The sequence below is a fragment of the Canis lupus genome, chromosome 8, assembly GCF_003254725.2.
Source record: "Canis lupus dingo isolate Sandy chromosome 8, ASM325472v2, whole genome shotgun sequence".
NCBI classification, from domain to species: domain Eukaryota; kingdom Metazoa; phylum Chordata; class Mammalia; order Carnivora; family Canidae; genus Canis; species Canis lupus.
In genome coordinates, this window is record NC_064250.1 from 70,406,118 (window position 1) to 70,425,091 (window position 18,974).

Here is an 18,974-nt window from a genome sequence, read left to right on the forward strand (position 1 = left end):
GAAGGATGCTAAATATCCTACAAGGCACAGGACAGGCCCCACAACAAATAATAATCTGGGCCCAAACGTCAATAGTGCCAACGTGAGAAACCCTGCTCTAGGTGGAAAGAGCAAGAAACCAATGGAGCTAGTGACAGTTCTGATTTTATAATACTCCGTATGAAAAAAATTAGTTTTTAGAACTGGATAGTCAAACAGTGAGACAAACAACCATCCACTCTTCTCATCTTTAATATGAAAACCAGTTATCATACCCTAAAACATATTCTGCTTATTGCAGACATAATTCTTTTATGCCTCCACAAACATTTCACTCAGAAATAATTAACTAATATATTTAGAAAGGTATTTTCATCTAAGCGCCACAAACCTTTGTTCAAATAACAATATTTTATTTTAATAAAATACAAATAACCTCTGTTCTTTTAAAAATCATGAAAATAGGGCAGCCTGGGTGGCACAGCGGTTTAGTGCCTGCCTTCCGCCCAGGGCGTGATCCTGCAGTCCAGGGATCGAGTCCCACATCAGGCTCCCTGCATGGAGCCTGCTTCTCCCTCTGCCTGTGTCTCTGCCCCACCCCCTCTCTGTGTCTCTCATTAATAAATAAATAAAAAATCTTTTATAAATAAATAAATAAATAAATATCACGAAAATAATCTAAAAAACTGGAATTAACCAATCTTCTGTGTCTTGGAGCTGCTTCAAATTTTGTGGTCAGGTGATATCCAGGGTTTTATTTGTTTTCACTATCCTGTTGGAGACAGAAACAATCCTGGAATTGAACACAGTGGAGTGCAGGCAACCTTTGCTCCAAAAAGAAACAATGATATCTACCATAAATGGATTTTTTCCTACAACCAGAAAAAACTATAATTATACCAGGTCCAAGTCTAAAAAATAAAAAACATTAAATTATACAATTTCAACATTTCATCGGAAGTGGGTTGTTTGTTTTTTTTTTTTAAGATTTATTTTAGAGAGAAAGGGAGAGAGTATACATGAGTGGGGGGAAGCAGAGGGAGAAGAAAGCAGATTCCCCACTGAGCGCAGAGCCTGACATCACAGGGCTCCATCTCCGGACCCAGAGCAGGACCTGAGCCGAAACCAAGAGTGGGACACTTAACCAACGGTGCAGTCGCCCTGGAAGGGTTTGTTTGTTTTTTTTTGTTTTGTTTTGTTTTGTTTTATTTATTCATGATAGGCACACAGTGAGAGAGAGAGAGAGGCAGAGACACAGGCAGAGGGAGAAGCAGGCTCCATGCACCGGGAGCCTGACGTAGGATTCGATCCCGGATCTCCAGGATCGCGCCCTGGGCCAAAGGCAGGTGCCAAACCGCTGCGCCACCCAGGGATCCCCCTGGAAGGGTTTTTATCGAAAAGTTTATCTAATCCTTCCAATCTGTAGGAAGAAAGTCCTCAAGCTGAAGGGGAAGAAGTAGTTATATTAATACTAGACAAAGTAGATTTCAAAATAAAGATTATCACTACCTATAACGACTTTGTGATGATGGAGCAGTACATCAAAAAGACAGGACAATGTGCTAAATAAGAGAGCTTCACACACAAGGAATAAAGCCTGATGGCAGAAAGAAGAAAAAGCCAGAAGTTCCAGTACTCCTCTACATAACTGACAGAACAGTCACTGAGAAAACTGGTAAAGATGCACAAGATCCTAACAATACTGTTAACCACCTTGACATAACTAGCCTTCTATCGCACCCATATTTAACACCTTCATTCAGATGTTCTTCAATCAGATGAACAGGCTGGACCCAAAGATAAGTCTTAATAAATTTCCAAATACAAAGACTTATGGAACATATTCTCTGACCATGAGGGACTTAAATTAGAAATCAGCGATAGTAGAGGGGCACCTGGGTAGCTTAGTCAGCGAGCCATCTGGTTTAGGCTCAGGTCATGATCCCAGGGTCCTGGGATCCAGCCCTGCGTCAGGCTCCCTGCTCGTGGGGAGTCTGCTTCTCCCTCTCCCTCTCCCTCTGTCTCCCCACTGCCACTTTGTGCTTGTGCTCTCTCTCTCTAATAAATAAATAAGGTCAAAGGAAGGAAGGAAGGAAGGAAGGGAGGGAGGGAGACTAAACTAGGTAGAAAAGCCCTAAATATCTGGAAATCAAACACATTTGTAAATAAACCACAGGTAAAGAAGAAATCACAAGGCAAATTAGAAAACATTTTAAAGCAAGCAATAAGAAAACAACATATCAAGACGTATGGAATGCAGGAAAATAGGACTTAGAAGTGCATTTGTGCTTTAAATGCTTATGTAGAAAGGAAGAAATGGAAAAAATCAATTATCTATGTTTTCACCTCAAGAAGGTAAACAAAGAATAAATTAAAACAAAACAGGAGAAAAGCAACAATAAAGAGCAGAAATCAATGGCACAGAAGAGAGACAAACAGTGATGCCTGAGTGGCTCAGTCGGTTGAGTAACTGACTCTTGGCTTCAACTCAGGTTGTGATCTCAGGGTGGTGAAATCAAGCCTTGTGTCAGGCTCCACGCTTAGCAAGGAGTCTACTTGGGACTCTCTCTTCCCTGCTCCTCTCACCCCCAGCTCTCAAATAAATAAATCTTTTAAAAACAGACAAATAATAGAGAAAATTAATAAACCCAAAGTTAGTTCTTTGAAAAGATTAATAAAACTGATAAACCCCTAGCAAGACCAATGGAGGAAAAAAAATGAGATAAAACACTACCACCAATTCCTAGTATCAAGAATGACGGAGCGGACATCACTAGAGTTAGATTATTAAACAGATAAGAGCGTATTATGAACAAGTGTATGCCAATAAATATGACAATTTAAATAGACAAATTCCTATAAAAAAATTACCAAATCCAACACAAACTTGAAAATCAATGTAGCCCTTTGGGGATCCCTGGGTGGCTCAGCAGCTGAGCACCTGCCTTCAGCCCAGGGCATGATCTGGGAGTCCTGGGATCGAGTCCCATATCGGGCTCCCTGCATGGAGCCTGCTTCTTCCTCTGCCTATGTCTCTGCCTCTCTCTTACTGTGTCTCTCATGAATAAATTTTTTAAAAAATCTTTAAAAATATTTTTTAAAAAAGTAGCCCTACGTTTACCAAAGAAACAGAATTTGTTAGCAAAAGCCTCCTCACAGCTGATGGAAGTGTTCTAAAATGGGATCATGGTGAGAGCTGCACAACTATATGTTTCCTTACAATGGGTGGACTTTTATGATATGTAAATTATATCTCAATGAAGCTTTGAAAAACCTTATGAAAATCCCAAATTACTTGGTATGGTTCTATTTGACTGTAACATTCCGTGGGACCAGGGTACCATCATCCACTGCCCTGCTTTGTCTCCAGCTCATCACCACTATGAATGATGTTGTGATAAACATCACGGGGTATGGGGATGAAGCTTCCCCACGAAGGAAACTTCTAGGCCCAGGTGATTTCACAGGTAGATTATTTCAAACATTTAAGAAAGAAATACTCTCACACATTACAAAAGGTACATGAGTGGCAAATAAGCAGCACATGAGTGAGTATTCAGCATCACCAGTCATCAGGGAAGTGGAAAGTAACCAAAATAAGACTCCACTACATACTCAACAAGGGGGGCTAACATTTCAGACTAACACCAAATGCTGGAGTGGGAGGAGGTGTGCAGAGCACCTGCAACTCTCATTCTTTGCTGGTGGGGATGCAAGCAGGTATAATCACTTTGGAAAGAGGCTTGGCAGTTTCTTATAAAGTTAAACACCTACCCTTTGATTCAGCGATTCTGTTCTAGGTAACTGCCAAGAAAAATGAAAACCTATATCCCAACAAGACTTGTACATGAGGTTTAATTAATAGCAGCTTTATTCATAGCAGCCTGAAACCAAAACCACTGAAAAGTCTGTCACCAGGAGAAGGGATAAACAGATTGTGTCATGCTATGAATGCTACTCTGCTACTCGGTGGTAAAAAGGTTGGTAAAAAGGTATAAACTGCCGGAGCCACAGTGTGGATGAATCTCAAAGACTTCATGCTGAGCCAACAGAGCTGGTCAAGAGAGCACATTCAGCACTTTCTAGGAGATACCATTTAGTACGAATTTCTAGCAGAGGATAAAGGAAAAAAAGCCAGAAGAGTGATTGCCTTGGATGGGGGTGGAGAACTGCCATGAAGGAGCTTTCTAGGTGACAGAAATGTTCTATCTCTTAATTACATGATAATATCCATTTGCCAAAATTATAAAGAAATGTGCATTTTAACGTATGCAAATTTTGCCTTAAAAAAAGAACCGTATACTAACAAGCAAGCAGGGAAGGAGGCCCGGTGGAGATGCACAGGAAATAAAAATCACAGGCGTGCTGATTCTGGCTGCTGGGCACCTGGGGTTCATTATACTGTTCTGTTTACTTTGTATACGTTGGAATTTTCTATTATTATATTCTTTGTAAGTAAAAGAGCTTTTAAAGTGACTCACGAATTTCTTGCCTTTGTTTTTATTTAAAACCTTACAAAGCAGACTTTATTTTTGTAAAAATAATTTGAGGACCATGTAGTCATGTGACTTGAGAAAAACCACGGGCCAAGTCAAGACCAGACGGCTACATGGCATTCTGCAGCAGTGAGGAGCGCTGGAAAGAACAAGGCTCTGGACCTACAACAGACTCGGGTCCCACGCTGGGCTTTACTGCTTGCCAGCTGGGTGATACCGGACAGGTGAGGGGACTGGGCTCTCCAATCAGGCTTCCCTAACCTGAAAGAAAGCAACGACAGCATCTTTCTTCTAGGGCTGCAGTGAGGATTAAATGCTATATGTACAAAATTCACCCGGCGCTGGGCGTGGCGCCAGACCATTGGTGAACAACTGCTGTCATCTTTATCACGATTTCTGCTATCGCCCCGCTTCAATTTTCTCAAGTCTTCAAACCCCACTCACCTGCACTGTTATATGGCAGGCTGTGACTGTGGATCAGAGCACAAGCACTGTGCTGAATGCCTACCTGCCCTCAGTCAACCCTCACAAGGGCTGATCACAAGGCTGATCACAGGACACTATGAGGGAGATGTTAGGTAGATACCCCACATGGTATATACAGAACAGCTGAGACACAGAGAGATGGAGGAACCGTCCAAGGTCACATAACTTCAGAGCCTGAGCTAGTCCCTCTGCCACTAGGAGTGGCCCACGTGTGTTATTCTTATTGCTTCAGGACACAGAGAGATCCTATAAATATCAAGACCACAGATTTTTTTTTTTAAAGAAACTCATTCTGTCTCTTCATAGTATTTTTATAGGAAGAATATGGAATACAATCATAGCAAAAAAGAAAGGGGGCCCTCTAATTAACCATTGCACTTGCGGGGAGTACAGGTGGAAACCATGCTGAAGATTTACCAAAACAGGTATCAAAAGGGCTGGGTCTGCTGGCTCCAGCAAGTAACTCCCTTATCCCCAAACTGAGCCTTCGAGCCACTCTGGAGAACAACCCTTGGAAGCTGAGAGTACCCTTCCCAACAACAATCCTGATGAACTCACTCATCCGACCTCACCCGGACTTCACATGAGCAACTATTATTGCAGGTGCTGTCCAGTTCTATTTCAGTAAAAGGGGGAGGCAAGGAATGGAAGTAAAACCTGAAGGAGGTGGGAGTCACAAGCTCCAAATACCAACCTCGTTCTGCCCGTGTGACTCAGCGTGATTTTCCTGTTACTGCTTCTCGTTTCTCATGCCACCCACACAACTGTGCAAGGTGACTCTGAGGATTTACTTAGACGAGGATAAATCAGCAAATATTGATTTCCAAAGAACGGAAAATTATTCTTCAAGCGAATAAGATTAAATTTTTTAACGATGATAGATACTCCAAGAGCTAGAAATATTATTTTCATGGGTAAAAAAACAAGAGAACATTAAATTTGTGGATCAAGTATCAGTGACACTGGAGCATCCAACAAATTTGCAATCTGCTTCCTAAAGATGACCCTCAAGGCAGCTGTCTTTCTTCTAGAACTTTCTTCTAGAAACAATAAAGTCCAATTTTTCCAGCACCATTTATTGGAGAGACTGTCTTTTCTCCAGTGGATAGTCTTTCCTCCTTTGTCAAATATTAGTTGACCATAAAGCTGAGGGTCCATTTCTGGATTCTCTATTCTGTTCCATTGATCTATGTGCCTGTTTTTGTGCCAGTACCACACTGTCTTGATGACCACAGCTTTGTAGTACAACCTGAAATCTGGCATTGTGATGCCCCCAGCTATGGTTTTCTTTTAAAATTCCCCTGGCTATTCGGGGTCTTTTCTGATTCCACACAAATCTTAAGATGATTTGTTCCAACTCTCTGAAGTAAGTCCATGGTATTTTGATAAGGATTGCATTAAATGTGTAAATTGCCCTGGGTAGCATGGACATTTTCACAATATTAATTCTTCCAATCCATGAGCATGGAATATTTTTCCATCTCTTTGTGTCTTCCTCAATTTCTTTCAGAAGTGTTCTGTAGTTTTTAGAGTATAGGTCCCTTACCTCTTTGGTTAGGTTTATTCCTAGGTATCTTATGCTTTTGGGTGCGATGGTGAATGGGATTGACTCCTTAATTTCTCTTTCTTCAGTCTCATTGTTAGTGTATAGAAATGCCACGGACTTCTGGGCATTGATTTTGTATTCTGCCACACTGCTGAATTGCTGTATGAGATCTAGCAATCTTGGGGTGAAGTCTTTTGGGTTTTCTATGTACAGTATAATGCCATCTGCGAAGTGGGAGAGTTTGACTTCTTCTTTGCCAATTTGAATGCCTTTTATTTCTTTTTGTTGCCTGATTGCTGAGGCTAGGATTTCTAGTACTATGTTGAATAGCAGTGGTGAGAGTAGACATCCCTGTCTTGTTCCTGATCTTAGGGGAAAGGCTCCCAGTGTTTCCCCATTGAGAATATTTGTTGTGGGCTTTTCGTAGATGGCTTTTAAGATGCTGAGGAATGTTCCCTCTACCCCTACACTCTGAAGAGTTTTGATTAGGAATAGATGCTGTATTTTGTCAAATGCTTTCTCTGCATCTATTGAGAGGACCATATGGTTCTTGTTTTTTCTCTTGCTGATATGATCAATCACATTGATTGCTTTACGAGTGAACATCCACATGCAGAAGAATGAAACTAGACCATTCTCTTACACCATACACAAAGATAAACTCAAAATGGATGAAAGATCTAAATGTGAGACAAGATTCCATCAAAATCCTAGAGAAGAACACAGGCAACACCCTTTTTGAACTCGGCCACAGCAACTTCTTGCAAGATACATCCATGAAGGCAAGAAAAGCAAAAGCAAAAATGAATTATTGGGACTTCATCAAGAAGCTTCTGCACAGCAAAAGAAACAGTCAACAAAACTAAAAGACAACCTATGGAATGGGAGAAGATATTTGCAAATGACCTATCAGATAAAGGGCTAGTATCCACGATCTATAAAGAGCTTGTTAAACTCAACACCCAAGAAGCAAATAATCCAATCATGAAATGGGCAAAAGACATGAACAGAAATCTCACAGAGGAAGACATAGACATGGCCAACAAGCACATGAGAAAATGCTCCACATCACTTGCCATCAGGGAAATACAAATCAAAACCACAATGAGATCCCACCTCACACCAGTGAGAATGGGGAAAATTAACAAGACAGGAAACAACAAATGTTGGAGAGGATGTGGAGAAAGGGGAACCCTCCTGCACTGTTGGTGGGAATGTGACCTGGTGCAGCCACTCTGGAAAACCGTGTGGAGGTTCCTCAAAGAGTTAAAAATAGACCTGCCCTACGACCCAGCAATTGCACTGCTGGGGATTTACCCCAAAGATACAGATGAAGTGAAATGCCGAGACACCTGCACCCCAATGTTTATAGCAGCAATGTCCACAATAGCCAAACTGTGGAGGAGCCTCAGTGTCCATCGAAAGATGAATGGATAAAGAAGAATCAGCCATTAGAAACGACAAATACCCACCATTTGCTTCGACGTGGATGGAACTGGAGGGTATTATGCTGAGTGAAATAAGTCAATCAGAGAAGGACAAACATTATATGGTCTCATTCATTTGGGGAATATAAAAAATAGTGAAAGGGAATAAAGGGGAAAGAAGATGAGTGGGAAATATCAGAGAGGGAGACAGAACATGAGAGACTCCTAACTCTGGGAAACGAACAAGGGGTGGTGGAAAGGGAGGTGGGCGGGGGGTGGGGTGACTGGGAGGGGGGCACTTGATGGGATGGGCACTGGGTGTTATCCTATATGTTGGCAAATTGAACTCCAATAAAAAGAAATTTAAAAAAAAATGTAAGAAAAAAAAAGAAACAATGAAGTCATTTCTTCCTGTAAGTTAGAAATAACAGCAGTACCTTTACCAATTGATACTGTGGGGTACAGATTTAACAAGAGAGGACCATATGTTTAAATAACATATGTTTATTTACTTCTCAAAAATGGATGACAACTACAGAGAAGAAAATAATGAAACATTAGTATCTTTGATATCTTTGAAATATCAGGGGGCAGCCCAGGTGGCTCAAGCAGTTTAGCACTGCCTTTGGCCGAGGGCCTGATCCTGGAGACCCAGGATCGAGTCCCACGTCAGGCTCCTTGCATGGTGCCTGCTTCTTCCTCTGCCTGTGTCTCTGCTTCTCTCTCTCCTCTCTGTGTATTCTCAGAAATAAATAAATAAAATCTTAAAAAAAAAAAAGAAATATCAGGAGGAAGCTTAGCAGCAACAGGAGCAATTCCATATTGTCAGTGGTTACTTTTATTTATTTTGATTTTTTTTTTTTACTTTGAAATCATTTTAGACTAACACAAGAGTTACCAGATAGAAAGTCCCCATAACCCAGCTTCCCCTAGTGTTAACATCTTACGCAACATTTATCAAAACTGAGAAAGTAATGTTTGTACAGTTCTATTAACTAGACATTTTATTTAGATTTCCCCAGCTTTTCCGTGAATGTCATTTTCTCTTCTAGGACCCAGGACACATCATTATAATTAAGTCATCATGTTCCCATACTGACCTCCAGTCTGTGACGGTTCCTGTCTTTTGTTTTTTGCTAACTTGACAATTTTAAGGGGTACCAGGCAGGTATTCCATAGAATGCCCCTTAATTTGGTCTGATGTATTCTCATAATTAAACAGATTACGGACTTTCGGGAAAGAACACCATCTTTGATGGACACCTTTCTGTACCGTATTACAGATATCTCTATCTTCCTGAAGGCACACCCATGACCAAGTGTGATTTCTCCTGACGGCCAGCTCAACAGAACAAGTGTAACCGCATGTTCCTCTGACACACAAATAATCCCAGAAATGCCTCAAGTCTGCAGGCTCTGTCCAGTCCACTTTTTATATCTATCTCTAAACAAAATAACAGCCAGCAATCATTGCTATAAGCACATCCACCCCTGAGCCTGACAGTGGAACCTGATGGGGGATTCCAATCCTCTCCTGATGTGCAAATGCATCACATCCCGCCATTCAAAGTCCTTTCTCTGTTACTCTGGGGGTGCGGTGCTTCTCTCAAAGGTAGTTGTTTCAGAAAGCCTGCTCTTTGGGTATGGGATAGTTAGTACACTGTGCATCAAATCCTCCACCCCAAATAGTTTAAAGGTAAAGGTGGAGTAGGAAGAAAGATAAACCCAGAGATGCAGAACACACAGAGGAAGGGAGGAACAGAGGAAAAGCTGAAGACCCAGACGCTTCAGAGTCCTGGCAGCAGTAGGTAAAGAACCGGATGCTCTGGGCAGTGAAGGGGGAGGATTCTGGGTCGGTGAAATCTGGATTCAAATATGGTTCTGCCCACCTAGTGACCTATAGTGACAACTTGTCAAGCTACTTCAGATCTCTGAGCACCTCTCTTCGTGTGCAAACCAGGGATGGTTACAATTACCCCATGGGGAGGTCACAAAGGTGACATTACTATTCTCAATACTCTCTAACTGTCCTGTGCTCCTTTCTGATCTGAGAAACAATCTTTTGTACTAAGAGTCTAAAATCAAGGTTTATATCCTGAAACACTTCAGAAGACTGTGTGTGGATGTTGGGGAATGTCTACTTTTTTTTACAACTTGCTTTTACTATTTAGAGACCTCAATTCCTTTGATATTAAACAAAGGCTGAGCTTCAAGCCTCTCTACTGAAGTTTCCCAGCTGCCGTGAGGCAGCCGCTGCTTCATTATTCTGACAGAGCTGCCTAATCACATCTGCTGTCTGGCTCATTAGTGCCCTATGTTAGAAAGCTGCAAGTGTGAGGGATTTAAGAGACTGCTCTGAGGGCCAAAGCCACAGCAGTCCTCCAAGGGATGAACCTAGAATAAGAGAGCTTCCCTCTCCACAAGTGGCAACTGATTCCTTTCAGGGAATAATTTTTCCAACTCTATCTGGAAATTGTTTTCCAATATATTAATTGATTCACAAATAATTAAATCATAGGTACCTCTAATACATGGAGACTAAGGTTTCCTTTTTTTTTTTTTTAATAAATTAGGAGTTCATCTTTTTTTTTTTTTAAGATTTTGTTTATTTATTCATGAGAGACACAGATAAAGAGAAAGAGAGAGAGAGGCAGAGACACAGGCAGAGGGAGAAGCAGGCCCCATGCAGGGAGCCCGACGTGGGACTCGATCCCAGGACCCTGGGATCACGCCCTGGGCCGAAGGCAGACACTCAACCGCTGAGCCACGCAGGCGCCCCGAGACTAAGGTTTCCAATTTATATTTCAACTATTAAGATTCTATTATAAGAGTCCAACATACAACTTTCAGGAACATATAGGTTATTTAAAGTGAGGCATACTTTTACAATTTAAATGTTTTGTGACCATTAATTACTGATATTACAGTAAGCCTGGACATGAATATAATCATAAACAGAAGAGTTATCATAAACATGAATAGTATCATAAACATGAAGTTAGCTCATAACTATCATAAACATAAGTTAGTCCCTAATAGGTGTTATTACATGAATAACTTTTCACACTAAGTGGCCCTTCCTGCTCTAAACCTGTAGCTGCATTTAGTTGTGAGTACATTATCTGCCCACCTACCTTTCAAAGTGCTGCTTCATCTGTTTGCATGCATAGTAGCTTCCGTCTCTCAGGCTCTGCATCTTCATAACTTCAGAAAACGTTCCCTCTCCTATTTTGCCAATGGCTTTATAGTCTACGAATAAAAACAATTACACAGATGAAATTTATGTATGCATATACTTTGTACTCACTTCCAGAAGCAAGCTTTTTTACCCATTTATACAATAGCCCAATGCCAACATACCGAGGACTATTACTCTGGTTTCTAGGATTCAGGGCTCCCCTCAACTCACAGGAAGCTGCAAGCACAGGGGAACTGGAGAAGATGGTCAAGAAGAGCAAACTTCCAAGTTACAAATAAAAAAGCACAGGGATGGAACATGTCACAAGATGACAGACCACAGCTAACACTGTTGTATGACATACAGGAAAGTTGTTAAGAGAACAGTCCTAAGGGACCCTGTCACAAGCAGAAAATTTTGTTTCCTTTTTTCTTTTTATCAAATCTACAGGGGAAGATGGATGTTAGCTGAACCTATCGTGGTAATCATTTCACAATATGTAAACCAAGCCATCATGCTGTACTCCTTAAACTTACACAGTGATGGGTGCCAATTATTTCTCAATACAACCGGGAAAAAAAAAAGTTAACAGGATTTTCTTACATTGGGGAAAAAAAACCCAGCTAGGTTGTGTGTTGGCAATGAGCACCATTTCCTCCTAGTCTGTCTGTGCTCCTCCTCGTACAGCAGGGAACGTCTCAGCCTGAATGCCACCAGCGGTCAGAGGCTCAGCTACCCTATAAGGGCTGGAAAATAGGCAACCAGAGCAGTGGAGGCCGACTGGGGCTCTCTAGCAGGAGCACCTGAGCAAGGGCTTTGGCTATGGTGATCTTGCACCAGCAGCCTCAGGGTATTCTACTGAACATCAGCCCCTGGGGTTCTACGGAGGCCCAGGTGATCTGTGGCAAGTTCCTCTCATTCTTGCATTTCCTGATTTTCTGAAAGCTGATAGTAGCTTCCCTGGTTTTAAAACTGCCACCACCACCATCAGTCAGTCCAGTGCAGATAATGGTTTCACAATCTCTCATTCACTGTGTTAAATCTCATCCTGTTTGAAATACCTAGAGCAGTTTCTGTTTTCCTGACCAAACCCTGACAGATGCAGGCATGTATATCTTGAGATGAGGTGCTGAGAACAAAAAATCTAAACAATCTAAAAAATGCAGTCAGGTGGTAGACAGCAAGTTGGGGCACTGGAGAGCCTGGTGTACCACGGCAAAGTCCCAAGTGCTGCCTGCAGTAACTGCTGCCTTCACAGAGCAATGTCTCCAGGGCCTGCCAGCCTCTGGAAGGCGGTGGAAAGGGGCAGTGTGGTGGGGTGTGTGGAACACTACTGATTGCCCAAGCAAAAGATTTCATACAACAACAAACTCAGGGAAGAAATGCTACTAAAAAGAAAGAAGAAGAAAGAAAGAAAAGAAAGAAAAAGAAAAGAAAGAAAAGAAAAGAAAGAAAAGAAAAGAAAAGAAAAGAAAAGAAAAGAAAAGAAAAGAAAAGAAAAGAAAGGCTACTTTTCAAGCAGAAATGGAAGGAGTGAGAAAAACCCAGAAAGGGGACACCTGGGTGGCTCAGCGGTTAAGAACCTGCCTTCAGGGATCCCTGGGTGGCGCAGCAGTTTGGCGCCTGCCTTTGGCCCAGGGTGCGATCCTGGAGACCCGGGATCGAATCCCACGTCGGGCTCCCGGGGCATGAAGCCTGCTTCTCCCCCTGCGTATGTCTCTGCCTCTCTCTCTCTCTCTCTCTCTCTCTCTCTCTCTCTCTGTGACTATCATAAATAAATAAAAATTAAAAAAAAAAAAAAAAAAAAAAAAGAACCTGCCTTCAGCTCAGGTCGTGATCCCAAGGTCCTGGAATCGAGTCCCACATCAGGCTCCCCACAGAGAGCCTGCTTCTTCCTCTGCCTCTCTTTCTGTGTATGTCTCATGAATAAATAAATAAAATCTTTAAAAAAAGAAAAACCCAGAAAGGAAAGTCTTACTGGGTTGAAAAAGCTCCGGTAGTCCAAATAATAGGAGCGTAAGTCTGGAAAATAATGTTGACAGGAGCAGTCTGAGAGACCTCACAGTCGTACAAATGGTTCAGGATGGCACCAAGATCACAGAGAGACAGCTCGTCCGCATCCTAGTCAGGTATTGGCTTCACAGAGCTTTGAGGGAGGTTCCACAGATTGGGACGAGACACAGAAAGCAAGACCTAAACGAAATAGGGTAGGCTTTTGAACTATGTCTAGGAAAGAACCTTGAGTGTGGAGCTAACCAGAAATGAACAGATCAGAAACCTATCAAACAGACTCAGTCCATAAAAAGCCCATTACCTCTGGGTCCCAACCCTACACAGGCAGAGGGCACAGCACAACTCCAAAGAAGGCCATCCTCTTCAACATCTCTCTCAGACAAGACACTTTTTTAATGCCTGTGTGTCTTCTGATTGGAACAAACCAACAATAAAAGACACAACTTTTTGAGAAGTGATAATGTTTTTAAGAAATGTAGGGGATCCCTGGGTGGCTCAGCAGTTTAGCACCTGCCTTCAGCCTGGGGTGTGGTCCTGGAGACCTGGGATCGAGTTCCACGTCGGGCTCCCTGCATGGAGCCTGCTTCTCCCTCTGCCTGTGTCTCTGCCTCTGTGTGTGTGTGTGTGTCTCTCATGAATAAATAAAACCTTTAAAATTTTCTTTCAATTAAAAAAAAGAAACATAAATATGTTATTAAACTCAACACCAAAAGAACAAATAATCCAGTCAAAAGTGAGCAGAAGACATGAACAGACTTTTCTGCAAAGAAGACATACAAATGGCCAACAGACATATGACAAAAAGCTCCACATCACTTGGCATCAGGGAAATACACATCAAAACCACAGGGAGATACCACCTCATACCAGTCAGAGTGGCTAAAATTAGCAAGTCAGGAAAACAACAGATGTTGGCAAGGATGTGGAGAAAGAAGAACCCTCTAATAATGGTGGGAAAGCAACCTGGTGCAGCCACTCTGGAAAAGTGTGGGTCCTCCAGAAGTTAAAATTAGAGCTACCCTATGACCCAGCAATTGCACTATGGGTATTTACCCCAAAGATACAGATGCAGTAATCCAAAGGGGCACCTGCACCCCAATGTTTATAGCAGCAATGTCCACAACAGCCAAACTATGGAAAGAGCCCAGATGTCCATCCACAGATGGATGGATGAAGAACATGTGGTATAGGGACGCCTGGGTAGCTCAGTGGTTGAACATCTGCCTTTGGCTCAGGTTGTGATCCCAGAGTACCAATATCAAGTCCCGCATTGGGCTCCCTGCATGGAGCCTGCTTCTCCCTCTGCCTGTGTCTCTGTGTCTCTCTGTGTCTCTCTTGAATAAAATTTTTTTTAAAAAAGAACATGTGGTATATATACAATGGAATATTATTCAGCCACCAAAAAAAAAAAAAAAGAAATCTTGTCATTTGCAATGTCATGGATAGAACTAGATAGAGGGTATGATACTGAGTGAAATAAGTCAATCAGAGAAAGACAATTATCATATCAAATATTCCATATTATCATTTCATTCCTACATGGAATTTCAGAAACAAAACAGGATCATAAAGGAAGGGAGGGAAAAATAAAACAAGATGTAATCAGGAGGGAGACACACCATAAGACACTTTTAGTCACAGGAAACAGACTGAGGATTGCTGGAGGGGAGGGGAATGGGCATGAATGAGGGCACACGATAAAATGAGCTCAGGGTTTTATATACAACTGACGAATCACTGAATTCACCTCTGAAACTAATAAAACACTATATGTTAATTAATTGGATTGAAGTTTTAAAAGGGGAAATGTATAAAAATGAAAAAAGTCCTTATCTGTTAGCAAGAAATATTGAAGGATTGCCAGGTTATGATATGATGTGTAGGGATTTGCTTTAAAATGCTCTTATACATTCTCATTTGCCACTGCTGAACGTGTACACTGGGATAGGCATTTGGAAGGCAATTTGACAATACCTGGGTTTTTTTTTTTTTAATTTTACTTATTTATTCATGAGAGATACAGAGAGCAGCAGAGACACAGGCAGAGAGGGAGGAGAAGCAGGCTTCCATGCAGGAGCCCGATGCGGGACTCGATACCGGAATTCCGGAGGCAAAGGCAGATGCTCAACTGCTGAGCCACCCAGGTGTCCCGACAATACTTGTTAAATCTGTAAGACATTCATACCCTCCGACACAGCAATTCTAAATAAAGAACTTATCCTATAAAAAATATTTGCTCAAATAGGCATGATACGAGGATCTTAGTTCAACATTATTTAATAGGGAAAAACTGATGGTTCCCCCCATCATGGAACTAGACAAATTACATATGGTTATCCACATAATGGAATATATTTAATATATTTTTTAAAATGACACAGATTAGAGGTGCCTGGGTGGCTAAGTAGGTTAAGTGTCTGACTCCTAGTTTCAGTTTGGGTAGTGATCTCAGGGTCATGGGGTCGAGCCCCGGGTCAGGCTCCTTGATGGACATGGAACCTACTTGGGAATTTCTCTTCCTCTGCCCTACCCCCACCCTCTCCCTCTCAAAAAAAAAAGAAAAGAAAAAAGAAAAAATAATAATGACACAGATTATTCCTTAAAGACAAAACATTTTGTGGCTCTCTCTGAGGGGTAAGTTACAAGTGTCTCATCCTCATCACCTAAGTTAGAGATTTTCCATGAGAATGCTGTTTCATTAAAAAGCAACAATAAACACTACAGACTCCAGGAAAAAAAAAAGTGGCAGGGGTAAGAGTGGCAAAATGTCCTCACTGTTGAAACCAGGTGATGGTACACATGAGGGCTCACCATATTATTTTCTCTACTTCTGGCATGCTTGAAGTTATCCATAATAAGAAGAATAACAAAGTAAAAGCAGAGGAAGTGGCAGTCGCCGTGGCAGCCACAGCATGCTCAAAGACAGCAGGCAGAAAAAAAAGAAAAAACCGAACCGCTGACACGTGGACCCCCCCCAAAACACACACACCCACATGCTCACACCTCTGACCAGCTGAGAGAGAAATGAACTCCCAGGATACCTGAGAAGATAAAGGTGATGGAGAAACTACCAGGAAAGTCTCCCAATGGGGAACACCCACATAGGACTTCACATGAACCATGAAAAATACCTCTCTTGTGGAAACCCCCTGAGATTTGGGGGTTTATGTATCCATTACAGCACCTAGTAAGCATACCTTACTATGCCTGATATGTAAACATCGTGTCATAAAACAATGATAGGCTTTTCAGAATTTGTATTTATAAGATTTTACACAAAAAAAATAATCTTTTCGGGATGCCTGGCTGGCTCAGTTGGTGGAGCATATAACTCTTGATCTCCACTCAGGTCCTGATATCAGGGTCATGAGTTCAAGCCCCACTTTGGGCTCCACACTGGGTATGGAGTCCACTTTAAAAAAATTTTATTTTCAATAAATATTCAGTGACTTTAGCTAAAAAATTCAATCTATACCTAATTTTTCAGAACAAACTTATCTTGGTCTCAGATTTTACTTACTTACAAGTTGTCAAATTAGTCTGCTACTGTTTCATGAGTACTAGCAGAAGACATAGACTCTTGGATTAGAGACAAAGACCTTATGACTCATGGTACAGCAAGCATCAGCACATTCACATTCGTCCCCCTGCCCCAAAGTCTCATTGTGGTGACATGATGGGCCCAGATGACACCTGTACATGCAACGGACTGCTTTACAGGATTGGACCCCGGGGCCAAAGGCCCAGCACTTTCTGAATAAGCAGCACAGAAGCCAGATAAGTCCTGTCATCTGGCACACTCAGCAAGAACTTGTAGAGAAGCTCAGGGCACACAGCGAACTGCTTCCCCCAACAATTCATCACAGTGTTAACACATACATCAACCAATTTTACTGATACAGAGTATTTGGTATGGTATTATTCTTACCTATAAATATTCATATATGTGTAATATTCACTTTAATGTTACTTTGCAATCTTACTCAAAATAACGATCAATTTCAGTGTATATTTTCAAATACTTTAGCTTCAGGCCACACAAAATGAGAAATTCCTATTTGTAATTACATATTTGGAGAAAATGTTTTTCCCCAAGAACAGCATCTAACCATGTTATTACCATTCAAAATACCACATAATACTGCCATACTGTAGTAATTGCCACAGGAGGAAATAAGAACCTGTGCATATGGTAGATGTTCAACAACTCCTGAAAGAAATGACAAGAAATCATTGTTAAAGCTTCTCACAAAAATTTATTTTCCAAAGACGATTTCTAGGGAGGGAGATAAAAAGCACTGAGAGGATGTAGTGAGTTGAGTGGTGGACCCCAAAAAGATATACCCTCGTCCTAACCCCTGGAACCTGTAACTGTCACCTTATTTGGAAGGTCTTTACAGGCATAATTAAGTGAAGGATCTTGAAACAAGAACATCATCCTGGATTATCCAGGTGGGCCCTAAAATCCAAAGGCAAGTGTCCTTATAAGAGACACCCAGAGCAGAATGGTGGTTGGCAGGGGCTGGAGGGAGAAATGAGGAATTATGATTCGGTGGGTATGGAGTCATGCAAGGTAAAAACATTCTAGAGATTTCTTATACAACGTGCACACAGTTAGCAATAACATACACTTAAAAGCTTATTAAGTGGGTAGAGCTCATGTCATTATTTTTCCCCACAATAAAAAGAGAGACAGACAGACAGACAGACATATTAGAGGAGGCCATGAGAAGACAGAGGCAGAGTGCTAGAGCTGCTGGAAGGGGAAGATACGGACCTGCCCCTGCGGCCTCCAGAGGGAGCTCAGTCCTTCTGACACCTTGATTTCAGACTTCTGGCCTCCAGAACCGGAAGAGAATACTATTCTGTCGTATTAAGCCCCCAAACATGTGGCACTTTGTTGCAGCAGCCCCAGGTTACAAACAGAACATAACATTTTCCTACTCTAAGAAAAACATTATTTTTCTTCAGTAAAGGAAAATTATTTTCTAAGTATAACAATATAAGCAATCACTCTGAAAAGACTCATATATTTGACTACATAAAAACATAAAACTCTAGCACCTGAAGAAACACTCTAAAAAATGGCTAAGTAAACTATGAAAATGCCATACGAAGGAATGTTATATAGCACATGACAAGAAATAAGGTAGCTCTGTAGCTTCTGACAAGGAAGAACCTTTTGAAATATATTACTAAACAAAAAAGACAAATTAAGGAATAGTATGTCAATTATGTTAACATTTGAAGAAAGAAAGAGAGAAAGGAAGGAAGAGAAAGAACGAAAGAAAGATAGGTATATACATGGTATCCAACAGAATGGCCCCTCAGCAGCATCCACATCCCTGGAGCCTGTGAATGTTAGGCTGCATAGCAAGAGGGAACTAAGACTACCAAGGGAATTGTTAAGATTGCTAATGAGCTGACCTAAAAATAAGAAAGGATCCTAAACTTACTGGGTGTGTCCATCGTAGCCCCAAGGTCCTTACAAGCAGCAGGAGACAGCAGAGGGGACAGAGTCAGAGAGACTAGAAGAGGTGACACTGCTGATTTTGAAGACGGTGGAAGGGTCTACAAGTTAAGGAATGCGTGTGGCCTCTAGAAGCTGGAAGAAGCCAGAAAACAGGAGTCCCTGGGTGGCTCAGCGGTTTAGCGCCTGCCTTTGGCCCAGGGTGCGATCCTGGAGTCTGGGGATCGGTCCCGCATCAGGCTTCTGCATGGAGCCTGCTTCTCCCTCTGCCTCTCTCTCTCATGAATAAATAAATAAAATCTTAAAAAAAAAAAAAAGAAAAAAGAAAAAGCCAGAAAACAGATTCTCCTCTAAAGCCGCCAGACGGCACACAGCCCTG

General features: G+C 41.7%; 1 protein-coding gene across 5 annotated transcripts in view; it reads right to left on the minus strand.

The window, feature by feature from the left end:
- MOK (MOK protein kinase) overlaps positions 1 to 18,974 on the minus strand; it is a 60,725-nt gene that overhangs the window by 26,215 nt on the left and 15,536 nt on the right. For all 5 annotated transcript variants that reach the window (XR_003134971.3, XM_025443408.3, XM_025443409.3 and 2 more), the window contains one exon: positions 11,069 to 11,183. Coding sequence is in view for 2 of the 5 variants with exons in the window: in XM_025443408.3 (XP_025299193.3) it covers positions 11,069 to 11,183 (115 nt within the window). In the remaining 3 variants the exon portion in view is untranslated. Of the gene's footprint in view, positions 1 to 11,068; positions 11,184 to 18,974 lie in introns of those variants that run through there.